This window comes from Podarcis liolepis (assembly GCF_965112155.1).
Source record: "Podarcis liolepis genome assembly, chromosome: 12".
In the NCBI taxonomy this organism is placed as follows: domain Eukaryota; kingdom Metazoa; phylum Chordata; class Lepidosauria; order Squamata; family Lacertidae; genus Podarcis; species Podarcis liolepis.
In genome coordinates, this window is record NC_139563.1 from 31,825,281 (window position 1) to 31,845,698 (window position 20,418).

Genomic DNA, 20,418 nt, shown 5'->3' on the forward strand with positions numbered 1-20,418 from the left:
AATCATTTATCTTTGAAAGAGTTTTGCTGCTCTGGTTATCCTTCCTTCAACTCCCATGCCAATTCTCTACTGAGCACTAAGTTTACAAGTGACAGACTGCTGTCATGCTTGTGCCTTGTTTTCTCTGAATATTTCAAACAGAAGAAAATAAACAGCATTCCCAAAGTGTGAAGAGGGAATATTTTGACAGAGAAATTTCTGTTCCAGACATAGAGCAAGTTTCAGCAAGGCACTGTCATTGTAGGCTGCCTTTTCTTTGTGACACTCAACAGTTGGTCAACTGACCTGTTGAATATTGTCAAAGGACAGTCAAGTATTTTTAAAGAATCAATGTTATGAGGCAACAAAGTTAATAAATTTTAAATGTGACTGAAAAGCTGGTGGTAAATGCGGGGGGCGGGGGAGGTATACTTTGTGTCACAACATTTAATTAAGAACCAGGTGAAGTAATGGATTCAGAACTGTTCAAGGCTGTGAAACTTATTCACTATTACAAGCTGAACCCATTAAATATGGGACACCCTCTACTACCCTCTCAGTCCTCCCCACATACCCAAATAAAGCAAAAGTGAAAGACTTGTTTTTTTGACTATGGTCTAGTCTCAACAAGCTCACCCACATTCAGCCTCCCAACACAAACACTGGGATATTTGATTACATCTGATGTTACAGAAATGATGCCAATGGAAGAAACACAAAGTGTCTGCATACAGAGCATGTGGGGTATAAAACACACACACACACACACACACACACACACACACACACACACACCCTGCCCATCCGGCTGGGTTTCCCCAGCCACTCTGGGTGGCTCCCAACAGATTAAAAACAGAATAAAACATCAAACATTAAAAACTTCCCTAAACAGTGCTGCCTTCAGATGTCTTCTAAAAGTCAGGTAGTTGTTTATTTCCTTAACATCGGATGGGAGGGGATTCCACAGGGCGGGTGCCACCACCGAGAAGGCCTTCTGCCTGGTTCGCAGTGAGGGAACCGCCAGAAGACCATCGGAGCTGGACCTCAGTGTCCGGGCAGAATGATGGGAGTGGAAACGCTCCATCAGGTATACTAGGCCAAGGCCATTTAGGGCTTTAAAGGTCAGCAGCAACACTTTGAATTGTGCTTGGAAACGTACTGGGAGCCAATGTGGGTCTTTTAGGACTGGTACGTGCATGTATGTACAGTAGGGCTGGGTGATATATCGCCCAAAACTGGTTTGAAGTCCATATTGTGATATTGGTTTCAGTTTTTGACCTGGCAATATATTGCGAATGTGTGTGTGTGCACGCATGCACGCACTATGAAAAAATCACAATGTGGGAAAACCCGTGAAGGCAGCCAATGTCTCTACATAGTTCCATCCTTATTTCAGACATCACGATATATCAATATGTTGTGAAGTTTAGCTGGTGATATATCACGATGTTGAAAACCAGATATTGTTCGCAACACCATCCACTTGACATATTAAACCAGGACTGCAAACAAAAAACATACACAAGTGTCTGGCAACTTTTGCTATCACTGCTGGTTTGTAATATGCAAAACCACTTTAAAGCAGAAGATACTTAATAGTCCATTTTGTCAATAAGAAAAATGATAATTTGACAGGAAGTGGGCTGAATGAAAATGAGCTGTATGTACAGCTGTGTGGCATTACCACACCAGATGGTACGCTATGCAATTTATAGGATTGCACCCATATTCTGAAGAAGATGGGAAGCAAGTATAAACCCTGCAGAGCCCTACAGATAAGTAAGGGGTTGGATAAGCCGTTGCTCAGCACCAAACTTTGGGATGCCTCCCCTCAGAAAAATGAACAGATCAGCTTGAGGTAAGACCCAGGGAAATCTGCACTTCCAGTATTATCAAGCCTAATCATAACAATAGGGTACAATTTATCCTAATGTTGTCTAAGCACAGATAATCTAAGCCACAAGAGCAGTCCTGGTGCTATATTCAGGCTAAAAGAGTTTGTGTTTTTTGTTTTTTTTAAAAAAACCTGGCAGGTATCCAGGCACACTTGAAACAGTTCCCCAGAATGGAAAATTGGGGTAGGGTGATAGCTGACTGGGGATATGTTCTGTACTCATGGTTGTTAAAAACAGCACATCACGATAGAAGCAAATTCCCATTTTAAATCGACTAACTTCATTTGGCTATTCGAGTATACAAGCTATTGAATTACCTAGAATACTTTAATGTGCAGAATTCTGTGTAACTGAAAAGCTTGCGTATTCTTTCTCTAATAGAAATTAGTCAGATCAAAGGCACTGCCTTATTTTATGTTACTTGATTTTCCCCTCAGCATGGCTCCTAGGATGGGTGGAAAAATAAAACAGCTTCTATTCTGTTGACATTTCTCTTTTTTTCCATGTTCCATTATCTCAACATTCTGCAATAGAAATTGCATACCTGCAATTACAATTACAACTAATTGATCTGCCATTTCCGATGTCATAATTAATGTCATGTTTTAATAGAGTTATAATCATTCCATAATAATGGTTTTCATTCACCAGATTTCCAAAACGGGTAAGAATACAGTGCTCAAAAGCAATCAGCAGTTATGAGGCTCTTTCAAAATATCCCAGAAGGAACATCTTAGTATAATAATCTTGCAAAACAGATTTTTGAATTTTTATCTGGACAGCAAAGTAATATTATGCAAGCTCTTTGTCAGAGCGACTTATACCCAAACATCCATAAGCATAATAAAATCAATGATTCAATGGCAAATGCATTATGTCTCCAAAAAGGTTATTTAATGTACCCTTAGAGCAAGGGAAAGGGAAAATGATGGTTTCTGGAGAACAGATGGCAACACGACAAAATATCATCAGACCCTAGTTGTTGACTGCAATTTATGTTGTGTACAGATGTGTCAACTTAAATGTGGGGTTTTTGGAGTCAATAAGAAGTACTCTGAGGCCACAAATCAATTTTTAATGGCCACTAGTTGCACTGTTGGTTCATTTTTAGAACTAATTCTTCTCCTGCAAGAGCAAAGAGACCAACTTCTGAAGTTTATAGTGATGGGCAGAAAGGAAGGGGAATCAGAAACAAACATATTGGAATAAGGGGGGGAGAGTGTGCTCCATACTGAGTACTAAAAATAAAAGTGCATCAAGGAGCCAGAATAATGCTCCACCAGAGCCAGCCATCACATTCCCCATTGTGTGTCCAAACTATCCATTACCTAGAATGGGAGGACAGTACAGTCAATGTTTCAGGCAACCGAAGAATATACTCAAATTCAACACTCTATGCAAATTCTGAGTCACACCATGGGTGGGTGAGAAATAGTGTTCCGTTTTCCTTCTCCCTTATATTTTCATATCATGTGTTTATATTATAAGCCTGAGAATAGGGATAGCCTTTATCACTGACATTTCCAAGCCACTCCAAGATTTTTTTTTATGGCTGAAAAATGGGAAAACGGTACTTTAAATAAATAGATGAGAGTGATGGAGGACTAGACTAAGGGCTGGTACAATGTGATCTGCACATGCCTAGCAGAGAAGGTTTTATTGGGCCTGGTTGTCAACTGTAAGTGCACAAGTGGATGGAGGGATTGCCCAATGCATTTTTGTCAAAATGCAATGATGACGACTTTGGGAAGAACCTTGTGTGGAAGGCACTAATAGACACAAGTACATAGTGTATGTGTGGTGGAGCACTTAGAGCAGGCATGGCCAAACTTGGCCCTCCAGCTGTTTTGGGACTACAACTCCCATCATCCCTAGCTCACAGGACCAGTGGTCAGGGATGATGGGAACTGTAGTCCCAAAACAGCTGGAGGGCCAAGTTTGGCCATGCCTGACTTAGAGTGTCGGACTAGCACATGGAAGACCCACTTTCAAATCCCCACTCAGCTATGAAGTTCACTGGGTAACCATGGGCCCATCACACTTTCTCAGCCTAACCTACTTCATAGGGCTGATGCAAGGATAAAACAGGGGACAGAGAACCTTGTACACCACCCTGACTTTCTTGAAGGAAGGGTGAGATAAGAATACATATTCCCACCTTCATAAAGTGATAATCAAGGACTTTAATTTTCGAATATAAAGGAGATGGCAAGGGAAAGAACCATTTAAGACATTAAACCCCTGTTCAGCAAGGCTATTTCTGACTATCAGGGATATTTCAGGCTCCTCCAACCAACCTGTATATTGAGCATTCGCCTTCAAATAGCACAGAGGTTATAATTGGTCATTCATTCCAGTTTGCTTGTGGGGAAGTTATGCGACAACAATCATTCATCATGAAATCATATGCTCATATGCTTGTGTGGTAGCTGTGCACAGTTCATCCCACACATTTATCTGTTACTTTCCTAACTGCAAAGAGTTCAGGCGGGGTGGTGGATTTGTTGTACCATAGTAACAGAGTGTTTTACTTTACTTTACTTTACTTTACTTTACTTTACTTTACTTTACTTTACTTTACTTTACTTTACTTTACTTTACTTTACTTTGGCAAATCTAACATTTCTAGAACCCCTCTTGCAAAATACTGACAGTATTGAGGTGGCCTCCCTATTTGTCCAAAACTGTACTTGGGGGGGGGGGGGAGTTTTCCCTACCAGCAATGGAAAACAGAAGTTTAAAGACTACTGCACCAGATGATCATCTTTGTGAATGGTAAGGGGGAGAAATCATTTGATGGATAAATGAGAAAGCATGAGTAGGAGCTCCCGTGGAAACCAAGGGTGGGGGAAATTGCACAAACTACTTGCCTAAACATAAAAAGCACATTGACAATAGAGCCTTGTTGCCCTTGAAATTTAGTAGGCTGAACAAGTGCACTTGTAAAGATCATAACACGGTGACTAGGACTGTAGGCCCTTTTATTTCTGTGTCAGGAGCGACATCTGCTATGCTATGCTAAAAGGAAACAGTTTCAAGGCTTTGAGCAACTCTTAAATCGTGGACAAATCTTTCCAGATCTAATCCTACTGTAAGGTGTGTGGGGGTGGGGGTGGAATCAATTCTAAGAGGAAAGTGCTCAAGCTTTATCGATTGGAACCTTAACTAGCCCCTCCTGAGCAACTTAATAGGTGGCCGATAGCATCGGCCTTTTGCTAAGCAAAGGACAAGGGTTCTCTGAACAGCAGGCTCTGATGCTTTTGACCTGGCTTCCCAGACATGGGAAATTATCTTATAACCATACAAGGCAATAACACACCCTGGGAACTTTAACCTGAAATAGGCTGCCTACTCCTTGCACCAAAAAAACGAGCACATTCATGGTGTGTCTCCCGAAGAGGCAAAATGTATTATACTCATAATTAGTAAAGGTAAAGGGACCCCTGACCATTAGGTCCAGTCATGACCGACTCTGGGGTTGCGGCGCTCAGCTCGCTTTATTGGCCGAGGGAGCCGGCGTACAGCTTCCGGGTCATGTGGCCAGCTTGACTAAGCTGCTTCTGGTGAACCAGAGCAGCGCACGGAAACGCCGTTTACCTTCCCGCCGGAGCGGTACCTATTAATCTACTTGCACTTTGACGTGCTTTCAAACTGCTAGGTTGGCAGGAGCAGGGACCAAGCAACAGGAGCTCACCCCGTCGTGGGGATTCGAACCGCCGACCTTCTGATCGGCAAGTCCTAGGCTCTATGGTTTAACCCACAGCGCCACCCACATCCCTCATACTCATAATTACTAATTACTTAAAAAGAAAAGAACAGTATCAACTGAAAGCCAGGATATAAGTCACAATCCAAACGCAATTCATCTGAATTGAATATTCAATATCAAAATCTTTGGAGAATTCTTAAGATCAATAGAAGTGGTGTTTATGGAGACATTCAGTGATATAAATATAGTCAGAGGAGGGGGGTGGGGAGCATGTGGTTCTCCAGATGTTGCTGGAGGGTGACACCTTTTCATCACCGGTGACTACTGACATGCTGGTTGGAGCTGATGGGAGAGGGAGGGCCATAGACACCCAATTCCTGTTTTGATTGGCCTGTTGAATTCCCAATGCACTCAAGATGAAGAATCAAGTCTCTAATATGGCTACGTGAATGTAAAGGTTTAAATTCTGTTCCTAAAATATCGGAGGAGAAGCTCAGACATCACTACATAGACAGATGTATAACTGTATTACGAACTACAGCATCAAGTTCAACAACCAGTTTTCTTCCTCAACAGCTGAAATGATTTCTTTCCATTGCAATTTCACAGGAAAGTATTCAAGAGAGAGAGAAAGCATGGCAAGGCAATTTGAACGCAGCTTTATCTGTTCTGATGAGATAGGGCTGCTAGTCTGGTGTCTAGTACAATAAAGCCTTTTCTACCACAATAATCTCAACATGGAAACTCAAAGGAGTACAGTATTCTTATTTATCAGGAAAGTTATCCTCTCCTACGAGACTTACCGAGGAGGCAAATTGTTGAATAAAGAAAAGCCTACCAAACAAAAGAGGAAAGAGAATAACCTTCTACCTACCTGAATCATACGCAAAATCTCTAGGTTCTTGTTTAATCATCAGAGGAGGGGGAAAGTTTTGATTGACTGAATTGCCAACCATGGCATTGTGTTCATACACTGGATCATGGTACTCCTGCTTAAACCCTTGAGGTGGGAAAGGGATGTTTGGCTCAGACATCTGCCGTTGGTACATCGGGCGTCCTTCCCTTGGCATGGTAGGCAAAGGAGGGAATGAATTGCAAGGTTCTGAGAGCTGACGGCGAAATCTAGGATACAAACACAGAGAGAGTTCAGTTCGAGATACTATTAATCCAGGAATGGGGGAAAGGTGGGAGGGGGAGTCAGCATGAAAAATTCGAGAAGCGGGGGAAACTCTCACAACAGGTGAGAAACAATTTGTGGTGGTATGCTTTCTGGGACGGAAATCCTTCTACAAGGTAAACACTGTTTATATATTTTTTTTTGCAGAGTAATGCCTTGACTGGCCTGTATGAGACAGCGCAAGAGGCATCTATTTGCAAGAATTAGATAAGGAGAGTTGCCCCCGAGAAGGCTTTCATAATAAAATTATTTTCCTAGCACCACCACTCATAAGTGATAGAAATTAGGTGGTTGTTTTTTTAAAACAACAACAACAACCAACTATTAGAAACCACAATATTGAATGTTTTTGGTCACTTGAGATATGGGGCGGGAGGGGGGAATAAAACACACATATCATTCAAGTTTTTACTTTCTCCAATTCCACTTCCAAATGCTCAGAAGATCATGGTTTAAACACTAGCTTCTGCTAAAGTGATATTCCCATCTCTAACATTATAATATACTTTGTACGATACGATAATCTTTATTGTCATTGTCCCATACAGAACAATGAAATTGAAAAAATCTACATCAGATATTCAAAAACCAACAAACCTGCTATCCCAGCCTGTTTAGCCCCCTAAAAACTCTGATACCCCATAATTAAATACAATATACTCCCATGGAGACTACCTTACACTGCATTTAAAACCAAAATTGCATTTGGATAGAAACTGTTTCTAAAGTGGCTAGTCCTAGTCTTTATAACCCTGTACCTTCTTCCAGAAGGCAGAAGCTGAAAGAGATCATTTCTGGGGTGCGCACTATCCTGCACTATCTCTGCAGCTTTCTTATGGCACCTGGAAGCATAGATTTGATCCAAGATGGGAAGAGTGCACCCAATTATTCTCTCTGCGGTCTTTACAACCCTGGACAGCATTTTTCCCCTGACCATGCAGCTCCCATGACACACACAGACCATAAGTTAGTACGCTCTCTACAGTGCAATGGTAAAATGCCATCAACAGGTCCTTTGAGAGATTATTTTTCCGGAGGATTCTCAGAAAATATAACCTCTGCTGTGCTCTCTTCATCAGGTCTTTGCTGTTCTCTCCCCAAGTTAGGTCGTCTCTCAACTCCATTCCCAGAAATCAAAACACTGAGACCTGTTCAACGCACTTCCCCTCAATAATAAGTGGCTGAATTTTCAATTTACATTTCCTAAAGTCCACAATAATCTCTTTTGTTTTCTTTAAGGAGTAAGTTGTTTTTCCTGCACCACTCCCCCAACTGCTCAACTTCCTTCCTATAGGCCGCCAACCCCCTCTCCAGCCGTGATTAAACCAACCACCGTTGTATCATCTGCAAACTTAATGATCTTATTACTGGGGTATTTGGGGGCACAGTTGGTTCAGAAAACATGCTCAACAATAGTGGGAATAAGAAGAAGTCCTCAAGGCTCACACATCCATCCCACCACAACCAATTCCAGCGTGGCCAAAAGGAGTTTGGCAGTTTTTGCTTCATTTTTGTAAACTAATTCTATTGTATTTTAGTGTAATGTCAAAACCCCTAAGTATAGTTAATATTAACTATGGTTTATTGAAGCAAACTATTGTTTGTGCACACCACAGTTTACTGTGCACGGATAAGTTTTGATAAACTATGGAACCAGGAACTGAGGGAGAGAATTGAAGCATATAAGTAAAGGCGAAAGTGGTCCTAGAAGACAAAGGTGATGATTCACTAGACCAGTGGTTTTCAACCAGTGTGCTGTGGCACCCTGGGGCACCTTGAATGATGGCCAGGGGTGCTGCAGGAAACACTGGCCTTTGTCCCTCTTCCCTTCCCTCCTCTGATGCCCTCTCGCATCTCTGCCTCCCAAAGGCTTGCACAGCTGTTTGCTGCAGCAGCCCTGGCTACAAGCTCCCCAGGTGAATTGTTCCTCTGGGGCTGGCCAGAGGGTGTTTCCCAGGCCACTGTGGGGCAGTGTGAGGAGGCACCTCTCTGTGGGGCAGGTCGGACAGCTCGAGATCAGGGGCTGCAGCTGCCCAGAGGACTCCCAAGGAGAGAGGAGAGGGGAGGAGGCTAAGGGAACCCTCCACAAGGGAGGGCTAAGGGGCTACCAGCTCTGCAGGCAAGGGGTGACATAACTGGGCTTCTGAGCCCCACAGGGGTGCAATAGAAAGAATGCAGTTGGTCAAGGGAGCTGTGGGCCCAAAAAGGTTGAAAACCTCTGCACTAGACACTCCATGCAACCCACTGAATGTTTTCTTTTTTCAGCAAGCCTGAAACACAGTCCAATAGGCAAAGTCATAGTTTGACCATTACATGTAAACCACAAATTAACATGTGTTCCATGCCAGCTCTCTTATTATTTTAACTCCAGAGATTCAAAGCAATTAATTAAAGTTATTTTAAAAAGTGAAACTGGAAATATTAATTTATTTGGGCAATTGTATTGACTCAGACAAGCAGAATTAAATGAAGTTGGAGCAGTTACGGTGGGCAGAGCATCCCCAACACTGAAGAGTATTATTATTTATATAATATAGTGCATCTTGTCCTTGTGCCATGTTCAAGCTATATCAGCGTTGCCTACAGCTACAACAGGATCGGGCTAAAAGTATGATCAGAAATAAAACCTGCGCTTGGATTAATTTAAATTTACAGATTCATTCAAAGTAATGCTGAACTCATTCATTCCAAAGAAAGATAAAAAAGACATGGTGTGGAAGCAAGTCTATTTCACACCGCTAAAAATATTCTGTGCCATGGTGAAAGGAGTGGTGCCTTTGCAGTCTGCCCACGCATTCAGAAAATAAAGTATTAACCTCAAAGCACAAGAAAATAGCTAAGTTGACTGGCACTACGCTCATGTTCTGCCCCCACCCCTTTCCCGTTTAGTAAAGAAAAGAAGCAGAAATCATCATTAAAAACTGCCAAGGAGTGAACTTAAAATAAGAAACAGTCTCACTTATGAAGCCTCAAAGGATGTTAATAATACTTGCACTGGAAGTTTTGTATGGAATCAAGCCATGTGTTTATACAAGTGGCTTCGATTCCTGTTGGTGCTTGTTAGGACCATTTATATTCCACATACTTGTTCCTTTTTACGAACTGTGTTATTGAAGCAGCAGGTATGCTAAGCCAGAGCTTCACTCAATTCCGCAAACTTCTTGGGAGTTTTCTTTCTTCCATACAGCAACTGTTTCCCACCCACCCCAACCCTTGCTGTGCCCTGCCACCATACAATTACAGGAGAGCAAGGATGCCAAGCGAGATCATCATCATCACGGGTAAAAAAGGAATTTGCCAAGAAGGCTGCTGAAATAACATCATCTATAGAGGAGCATGGCTATGTAATCTTCTGAACAGGTACTTGGAAGTAAGACCCCACTGAGCTCAATGCGTCTACTTCCAAGCAAGCGTACATGAGATTGGGCCGTGCTCTTGAAACGTGTGATTTAACAGAGGCCATTTATAAGGCAAGAGGCTCGTTCAATGATCAAGTATTACATAAGCAGGGCACAGGCAACAATACTGAACCCATGGATGGCTCCTATAGCCTAAAGCTACAGTTACATGGTGTTGGAATGATCATGCTACCAGGATACATAAGTCAAAACGATGCAGGGAACCACCATCAAATTACATGGGCCATCATGGCAAAATTGTGCCACAATGGCAAAAATCCATTAAATATGATGCCATTTGTGGGTCTTTACATTACTTCACAGGGGCTGGGGAAGTAAAGACACATGACATCAGAGCTGGCTCCTTGAGTATGTTCTGAGCAGGTTAGAACATAACCAAATAAGTAAATGTTTGATCAGACTTGCATAAACAATTACAATCACAATTCAAACATAGCCACAGCAAAATCTAAGCAAAATAGATTTAGCTCAGTCAATGAATGCTTTGCCTTAGGAGCTTCAAACACAAAGACTAAGCAGGGTGATTTAGGGACGTAGAGATGAAGCTTCAATTCAGTTTTTTAGCTTTTTGTGGTTTTGCTCAGCCTAGAGTTATTTGAACGTAGTTTGTTTTGGCAGCTTAACTTCCTTTTCCTAAGCTGTTGCATTTCAAAAAGCTCAAAGGGGGGAAAACCCACACCCTTTCAATGGATACTATGCAAATTGTTACAACAAGCAGTAATGCCTGTAGACTTAGGCTATAAAGAACTTAATTCAGAATAGTAACCTGCTGTATTGAAAAGCCACATTCTCCTGAACTGAATGACATACACCAGTGTTTCCCAAACTTGGGTTTCCAGCTGTTTTGGGACTATAATTCCCATCATCCCTGGTCCTGCTAGTTAAGGATGATGGGAGTTGGTGTCCAACAACAGCTGGGGACCCAAGTTTGGGAAACCCTGATACACAGCGTTACCCATCAACCTGGCTCCACAAAAACAAATGCATAGATGTACATATACTCTATGTTTCCTGTCCTACTCCCATACAGTGGGTATGATCTATAGAAATATTATGCTACATTTAATCATATTTGCGACAGTGGAACTTCAGAGTTAGGACCAATATGGGCCTAGAGCTGTCAGTTTACAACATCCGCTTCTTCTGAATAACGCCTACCTTTTACATTCCTTAAAGACGTTCCTGTTTGCCTTTTGCTCACTGACACCCAGAGACACAAGCAGGAACTACAGCAAGAATGGAGAACTTGTGGCCTTCCTGTTGTTGTTAACTACAACAGCCATCATCCATCACCATTGGCCATGCTGACTGAGGCTGATGGGACTTGTAGTTCCAAAGAATATGGAGAACCACAAGTTCCCTGTTCCTCTATAAAAGCTTCAAGTATAGAGGACAGCACAAGTGTTGAAAGGCAGTCTTCAACCAGGCCTTTGGCCGATTAATATTCTATGGCCTTTGGGGGGGGGGTTGTTGCTTCGTCTTGACTATTTGTTTTGTGTTTTTATCCCATATTTCTATCTTGTGAACCTCCCTGAGACCTTTGGATGAAGGGTGGTATATAAATTTAATGAATATTAATAAACAACAATAATCATCAATGGAATACACAGCTCCAGCCTTACCCTTTACTTTCCCTTATACGATATCACTTTCACATACATAATCTTCCTGGCAATTGGGTGAAATGTAGCAAGACTGCCCAAGGACACTTAGCTTCATCGTTTTCTTTCCATAACTGCAAACATGGTGAATGGATGTGAGGAACACTGATACAAACAAACAATATGCTCACTGAAAACAGCACCTGTTGTGGAAGCAGTAAGGAAAAGCAATCTCTTACCTGTGGTCCATGGGGAAGCTGTTGTCTGGGATGGGCTGGGATGGAGGCAAGTGAGCAGAAAAAACCCGGTCAGGTTTAGGATTCTGAGCTGAGTTTGGGGATGCATGGTGCAGTGGCGAGACTGGAGTGCTGGATGGAGTTGGTGGATTGGAGGGCCTCATTCCCACTTGTGGCTTCTGATCATAGGCACTGCCAGTTAAATAAAGGGTTGCAAATAATTGACACATTAGCCCCATATACGTAGTGCCATATAGCCAGTACAGAGTCACAAACTCAGTGGCAGAACACATGGATTTGCATGTGAAAAGGTCCTCAGTTCAATCACCAACATCTCTAGACTGCTGCTGCCAGTCAGTGCAAATAATACTGAACTAAATAGGCCAGTAGTGTGACTTGGTATAAAGCAGCCCTATATGATCCAATGACTGGCACTGGTCATCATAGACATGGGAAACCTGGGTTTTACTAACACCTCATTAATGGACAAAACATTCTCTATCCATCATTTCCTGTCTCCATTTGAAAGTTAGGGAAAGAACAGTTGGGCGTGTAATATACCTAACAAGTAAATGTTGACTAGAAATGTCAGCTGCAAAGTATCCCACAGGACCCCAGCAATGAGTTTTTTGCAAGACCCAACAATCAGCTGATTGTCTTAAGAAGCCCATTGTGAACTGGCTGTGCAACAGAAGAGTCTTGTGGAACACTCTGCAACAGACTGTGCAAGACCCAAGGATCACCTGACTGTCCGTTCTTGCAGAATGCAACTGAACCAATAAACCGTGGCTTAATCTTGGGGCTACAAACTAGTATACAAAACATTCTGCAATTCAGTGTACGAAACCAGGATCTGATCCACAGATATTCTGGTTCAGATGCAACAAAGAACTATGCTTTAATGAAGCCAGGTAGTCTCTTATTGAAGAATGTGAGCAAAGGGAGAGATGAGTTAGCAAGCACAATACTCATTCACAGTCTAATGATGACTTTCTTAGACCAGGACCATTATGAATGAACCAGTCTACCGATAGACCTACACTTCCATGTATTAAAACATTGTGCAAAAGCACTTTCCTCAATCCATGCCCAGCTTTTTCAAACCAATAGCTATGTTTTTAGAGGAGGCTCCTCCAGAAGCTTTTCATTCTCTTCGAGAAAGGACCAAGGTGTCTTGCAAGCAGCATGGACCTTTGACCCAATTAAGCCACAGTCAATGTTTAAGTATGGTTTAACAAGAACAAGGAGTGTGACGGTGCACAATGTTCAAAAGTCCCCCCACAAACCTCGGCTTGGTGTGTCATCTGAACTCAGGCTTGTGGTTTGTTTCCCTGAGTGGTAAGCCCAAACAAGTCTCTGTTATTGCATATGGTTTGTTTGGAGAGACACACGTCACAAGTCCAGGTTCAAACAACGCATTTTAAGGCTTATGGTTTGTTGCTACCAGCCCTACAAGGAGCAAAGTGAAGAATTTTAAGCCGTGTGCACCTGCAGACTCTTATATGTGTTTAACTATGGTTTAATGTGACACACAAACTAGGTTCTTTTTTAATTTATAAACATGTGAATTCCAAATCCCATCTCGAAGACAAGCTTTTGAAAAAGCCCAAATACTGCCAGAAGGAAACTCTCCTACCAAGTGGTAGGAATAGTATACACAATGTAGACACTGATGACATTTCAAAATATTAGAGCCAACCTCTAACTACAAAAAGGTCTTCAACAAGGAACTAGCTCAAGTGGGACAGCATATTTGTATGCCAAATATATGTTTTGTTAACTGAGGTTTTATCTACAACATTTTGGGAGGAAATATAATGGGCAAGAATTGGATCTGTGTTCTTACTGCTGGTTAAAAGAGGACTGTCGTCCTTTTGTGGTGCAAAAGTTTGTTGACCATTTTGTAGAAAGTTCCTACGGAGAAATAAGTCTGTCTATGCAGTCAACTTATAATCCTTCTTCTGAGATTTTGGAGAAGCAATGCATGGAGAAACTTTGTGCCGGCAAACTCAAAAGCGAAAGCTATTAAAGAGCATAATGCTATCACACCAATTAAAAATTATTCTACAAGCCATTTAAAAAGTCTTGCTCTCCACCCTTCGTTCCCCAAAGGGAAGAAACCTGTTTCTGAAGAGATAATAGTATCTGTAAAGCCGAATGAAATGTGATTTTTAGTAATCACCCATGAATGAACACACATATCATCTGCAAAAGTTAACAGAACACCTAATGCATTTTGCCCAGGCTTGTTGTCTATGCAGGAAGGACTCTTTCAACCTAATGCATGTAATGCCTTTTTTAAAAGTACTTACACACACACACACACACACACACACACACACCCTTACCTACCAACCTTGGGGCAACCAAGAACCTCCCTTTTGGAATTCAAATTCTAAGGGAAGGTAAATGCATAGCGGCTATATGTAACAATATTATTACCTTAAAGTGAGTTTAGAATCATGGGGTGCCTCCCCTCCAATTAACCATAAACTCCAACTCCCTAGCTTTTTTTTTAAAAAAAGTTTTTAGTATTTGTAGAATTTGAGCTATGAAGCAAAGTCTACAGGCACTCTTCTTCTCTTTCTGTGTGAGCGAAACTAGCTTGCTTCCCACCCCGCTTTTCACTGTTTTGATTCCCCCAACCACACCGGGAAAATTCCAACGGACACCCACATTTAGAATGTGTCGGGTAAGGATGTAAACATAACCATCGCTCTTCAGTAAATTTCTTCTCATCAGTCTAAAGCAGGCACCCCCAAATTCAGCCCTGATGTTTTGGGACTACAGTTCCCATCATCCCTGACCACTGGTCCTGTTAGCTAGGGATCATGGGCGTTGTAGTCCAAAAACATTTGGAGGGCCGAGTTTGGGGGTGCCTGGTCTAAAGCTTCGTAATATTAGTTTGTTTGTTTTTATAATTTTCATTTTCATTTTCTAATACACAAACAGCGAAAAACAGCAAAAATAAGGAAGAGAATGCTTGTATTTTTAGATGGTTTTATTTATTTATTTTTAGATGTGGGAAAAATCCTGAGGCAGTAGAGTGGACAGTACCACTTTAAAATGAAAGTAAGAAACAACAACACCCCCCCCCCCAAAAAAACAATATTTCAGAGAGAATGGTTCCAACCTAGCCCACTCTTCTACTGTGCTAGTTTTCTGCAGAAGAGATTGTTAAAATATTTTTTACCCCACCCCCCCTTTCAGTCTGGAGTAGTATAGTCCATTCTAATGCCTCAGGATTTTTCAACTTTATTCTGCTGTGTATTTAGACCAGGCTGCAGCTGCAGCTGCAGGGGAAGGGGAACTTTTACAGCTCAATTACCATCATAGCCTTAATACTACAGCTTGTCACTGAAAATGCTACCACAAAATACAGTGAGGGGGAGGGGAGGGAGTTAGGAATGAACCCCAGATGCTTGAAGACTGTTTTATTTTAGGCTGAATGCATTTCGGAATACCCTTTCTTATTTACTATACAATTTGATGCACTGGATGAGACTTGTTACTTCCAACAAAAAGTTCCTAAAAGAAGGAGGATTATTCTAAAACATGACAGGTCTGAAAAAAAATCTCTTTCTCCAGGCAGATACAGTTCTGTCCCCCTCCCCCCCCCCTCCTATCAGCGGTTTTGTGCTAGTTTTACTACAAAAATACACCTGCTACTTTACCTGACACTGTACAGGCACTTTTCCCCATAACTGAATTTGAATGGTTGCTCTTGACTACAAGCCGAACTGAGTTCAGAACACGGACTGTGCGGTTCTTTCTTGATTTTCACTGGGAGACCATGGAAAGCCACTGGAAAGAAAGAAGACAGAGAACAGAAACTAAGTCATTTCAAGCAATAACAATCAGATGAGAGAATCAAGAGGTTTCAGCTCCCATTTTAAACCTGGCACTGGGCAGAATGAAATTGCTCCCCTATACTGCTCTCGGCTCCTGTCTAAAATCAGGTTTCTACTGATGTGTGTGAGTCATCGGGACAACAGGTACCTGCTTTTCGGAGGAGACTCTGGATTAGGGGTAACAAACGTGATGCTTTCTAGATGTGGTTGGACTACAACTCCCATCAGCCCCCACCAATCAGGGACGATGAGAGCTGCACATGTGAAGTGCACCATATTGACTATACTTTCTCCCACCCATCAGAACTTCAAAACTGTATGGCTCAGCCTATGATACCGTAGCCTCAGTCAGCACCATCCTGATTTGTTCAGCACTGCACAGTGCATCATGTGCTGCCTGAATTTCAGCAGGAACCTGGCCGCGTGGCTTGGTTCACAAACACGAATATTTCAGCCTGCACAGTCGCATCTTAAAAACGGGCATCAAAAAGCACGTTGCGTCTGCAGATCCCTAAATACGTAAAACGGGATTTCAGAATTTAAAGACGTAAAACACATTTCTAGCCCTCGTGAAAATATGATAAAAAATGGTTAAGGATCTGGATTGTAGCAAAACGAAAGACACACGTTAAAATGTATTCAAACACACACAATCTGCAATTCTCACAATGCTCCAAGCAACCTATTACGGTAAGTTTCCCACTCTAGGATGCCAATTTTTTGTTCCACGTTCGATGATAACTGACACAATCTAGCACCCCAACCATGTATACAAGTGCTTCCTGTTCTCCTCTACAAAGGCTATACTGTATACACAAATGGTGAATGCCTATTAGAAGCATAGAACATTCAAAGGAAAGAACAGGTGCATCAACACCACATGTCCATCAACTCCAGTTTGGCACCTTCCAGGATTCATGCAAATGATATGCAAATCCAGTGCTTATATTAACTCAACATATCTAAAGTAAGCAAATGAGCTGCAGCCCAGTAGCTCATGGTATTTCCAATTTTGCCTTCAATGTGGGACAAGGAAACCACCCTCCTACCCTTGGTTTAGTGCAGCTAACAAAATGAATGATTAATTAAATCACTGGAGTAAAAATGCAGTGAGAGAGAGAGAGAGAGAGAGAGAGAGAGAGAGAGAGAGAGAGAGAGAGAATTATCAGGAACATCTTTGGGTGTCAATAGACACCAGGGATCCTTTGTGTTATTAGTGCTTTTAGCCTTTAAAACTGAAGCATGGCCAAGATTCCAGCTCATTAGCAAGCAAACAAACAATGACCCATTTGCATTTGTTTTTAGCTACTATAATTTATATCAGAGGTATTGTACTTATTACAAGAAAGGGCTTCAAAATATCATTGGGCTGGGGAGCCGGAGTACAGAAGAGAAGAGTAACTTTTGGTTGCAGAATGCAATCCTGATCCAGTGAATTCAGAGCCTAACAGCAGAAGGCCTTCACCAGCAGTGTTCTAAACTCCCATTGTTCTAGGTGCATTTTGTGACAGGGAATTTCATTAGCACGAGCCCTTTCTGAGCTCTGGGCACAGTCCTGTGCCTAAGACTTCAGATTAAAACTACAGAGTGGAAGGAAGAGAGGACCTTTTTTTGCCACCCCACTTCCAGCTGCTCTCTGAAAACTGGAGGAGAGACCCACTTAAGAATAGTAGGGGGGTGGGCATGGGAATGACTATACCATGTAAAAAATGAACATACAATTTTAGCTACAGTTTACTCATTTTCAGCTTCATTCTCAGTTTCTAACACTGTTCACCAGTTATCAAAATCACATGCAGGGACATCATACTGCATAACTACCAATATATAACAAACAATATAGGGTTGTTACAAACCATGTGCTCTTCAACATTCTTTGAGCTTGTTCACATGTTCAAGAACATGTGTGGCTGGATCCAGAACAACCCGCTGCACGTTTACGCAAATGTAAGTCCTATAATGCTCAACAAATAAATGTGTATACTAGGGCTGCAGCCTAAGTATTGAGTCACACTGAAATAAAGTGGGACAACATTATGACTCACTATTCACATTTATGCCAATGAGACCTACCTGTGTACACACTCCTGCTTACTCTGCATCCCGTGCTCTCCCACCACTGCTTTGGGAAGTAGCGTTCACATGACAGCCATAATCCATATCCATCCTGCCATTCTTTTTATGTGTTTCCCCAATCCAGCTTCAATCCGAATTGAGAAAAAGGAGGACCTGTGTAATGTGTAGGGTAGTGTGTACACGGCCAAAATTAGGCGGGATGCAATCCATTATGTGGCCAATTCTACCACAGAATATTTTCTGCAGTTGTTTTTTTTAATCCCTGGGGTAGGGTGTGTCCCTTCAATCTGCTATATAAACTAGGAAACAAAGGTGTTATAAATGCACAAAAAAATTGTTCATTATGACTTATATTTACAGTTGCTTAAAAAAACATAATTTAAATAATTCTAAGCCACACAAATGGCCCACGAAATAGTAAAGCGCAGCCTTCCCTAACTCTGTGTTGTTGGACTACAGCACCAGTCTTCTGTGATCATTGGCCCTTCTCCACAGGACTGATGGGAGTTGTAGTTCAAAACATGTAGAAGACACAATGTTGGGGACAGCTGCTCTAGACTTGGAGCAAAATTACCTGTGCAAAACACATTATGGCCTGAGAGACTTGGGCTGTGGACCATAACGGCAAAAGGGACAAAAATCAACCTACAGCACTACAGCTCTTAACCCCAGAGTTCCCTCTCCCACTTCCTTTCTCCACATTGTAATTACTCACTCTTTGCCAAGTCAGCTTGGCCAACGACATGGATGTTGGGAACAGCAATCCCACAACATCTGGAGGGCTTCATGTTGGCTATCCCTGAAAGCCTCTGGTTCTTCCCTTCTCCCTCTGTCCTTCCCTCAGTTAAACTTTGTGTGCATCTCTCTCTCTGTGTGTGTTAGTGTGCTCTATGTACTGAGAACTCTGGCTCTGCCTACCCCAGCACCACCTGCTTTAAGCTTCTCTGCCCTCTCCTCCCTGTCCTTTGCCCTGTTTGCCCCAGTGGGCAGAAGCTGCCCACTGCCAGGGGGCCAAAAGACATTCATTCTTACAGGTTCACTTTTTTAACCTGTAGAAGAATGGGAAAGTAGACTACCATTTCAGTTTTGATATTTTACTTAAGATTAATATAGTGGTGAAACTTTTAAAATACTTCTATCAACCCTCTGCTGCCACCCTAACTGCACATACAGCCCAGTGGTTTCGCTTAGCATGACATGTGAAAGAGGCCACCAGCACCCGTGTTTATAAGGCGCCGTCTTGGTTTCGGCGCCGACAATCGTTATATTGGCTCTAGAAAATAAGATGCAAAATAGGTGAAAAGGCATCTCTTTCACTAGGACCAACCTCTACTGGCAACTTTCAAACTACCCAGTAATCTTCAATAGCTTTATTCTAGAAAAAGAACCCAGTAAACAAGAAAACATATGTTTTCAAGCTCTTCTTAGGTTTAAATATTCACCATCGTGGTCCAAGTCTGCTGTCTAATGAAGAGCAAGTATAGTGTAGCTGGAGGGGAGTGGAGAGATGAACCCGTGGCCCTCAAGTTGCTTTGGACTCCAGATCCCACCAATTCTGGTCACCATGGCAAATGGTCAGGGATAAAGGGAGCTGTATTCCAGCAGCATCTTAATGGGTCACAGGTTTCTCCATCCCTTGGCTAGAATTGGGAGACCAAGGTTGCCACGATGCTCAGTGGGTGACCATTTCTCAGCTTAACCGCTCCCCTCAAGCCTATATCACAGTGTTGTGAAGATAAAATGGCCTCGGAGAGAACAGAGTATATCATACTTGAAGGAAAGGTGGGATATCAGTATAATAAACAATAATTTGAAAAGCCCAGGAGTGATGGCACGACGGTTCCTCAACGCCTTATGATGTATTTGGATGTGCTGATATCAAGCAGTCATCCTTGCGCTTCCAAAATGAGAGTGCTATGGTCATTGAGCATCTTATCAGGATCTAAAGGCCCTAAAGAATTCCATTCTTCATGTTTTTAAAGGACTGGTAAGATAACCTAGCCGGAATTAAGATTGCCAGAAGAAATATCAACAACCTCAGATATGCAGATGACACAACATTGATGGCAGAAAGTGAGGAGGAATTAAAGAACCTTTTAATGAGGGTGAAAGAGGAGAGCGCAAAATATGGTTTGAAGCTCAACATTAAAAAAACGAAGATCATGGCCACTGGTCCCATCACCTCCTGGCAAATAGAAGGGGAAGAAATGGAGGCAGTGAGACATATTACTTTCTTCAGCTCAATGATCACTGCAGATGGTGACAGCAGCCACAAAATTAAAAGATGCCTGCTTCTTGGGAGAAAAGCAATGACAAACCTAGACAGCATCTTAAAAAGCAGAGACATCACCTTGCCAACAAAGGTCCGTATAGTTAAAGCTATGGTTTTCCCAGTAGTGATGTATGGAAGTGAGAGCTGGACCATAAAGAAGGCTGATCGCCAAAGAATTGATGCTTTTGAATTATGGTGCTGGA

At 42.1% G+C, this 20,418-nt stretch overlaps 1 protein-coding gene across 6 annotated transcripts in view; it reads right to left on the reverse strand.

Annotated features, from left to right (window-relative positions):
- Positions 1–20,418, reverse strand: part of ETV1 (ETS variant transcription factor 1) — a 93,824-nt gene that overhangs the window by 30,677 nt on the left and 42,729 nt on the right. For all 6 annotated transcript variants that reach the window (XM_083468383.1, XM_083468382.1, XM_083468386.1 and 3 more), the window contains 3 exons: positions 15,691–15,820; positions 12,020–12,208; positions 6,458–6,705 (listed from right to left, as the gene is read on the reverse strand). In XM_083468383.1, the coding sequence (XP_083324509.1) occupies positions 6,458–6,705; positions 12,020–12,208; positions 15,691–15,820 (567 nt within the window). The remainder of the gene's footprint in view (positions 1–6,457; positions 6,706–12,019; positions 12,209–15,690; positions 15,821–20,418) is intronic.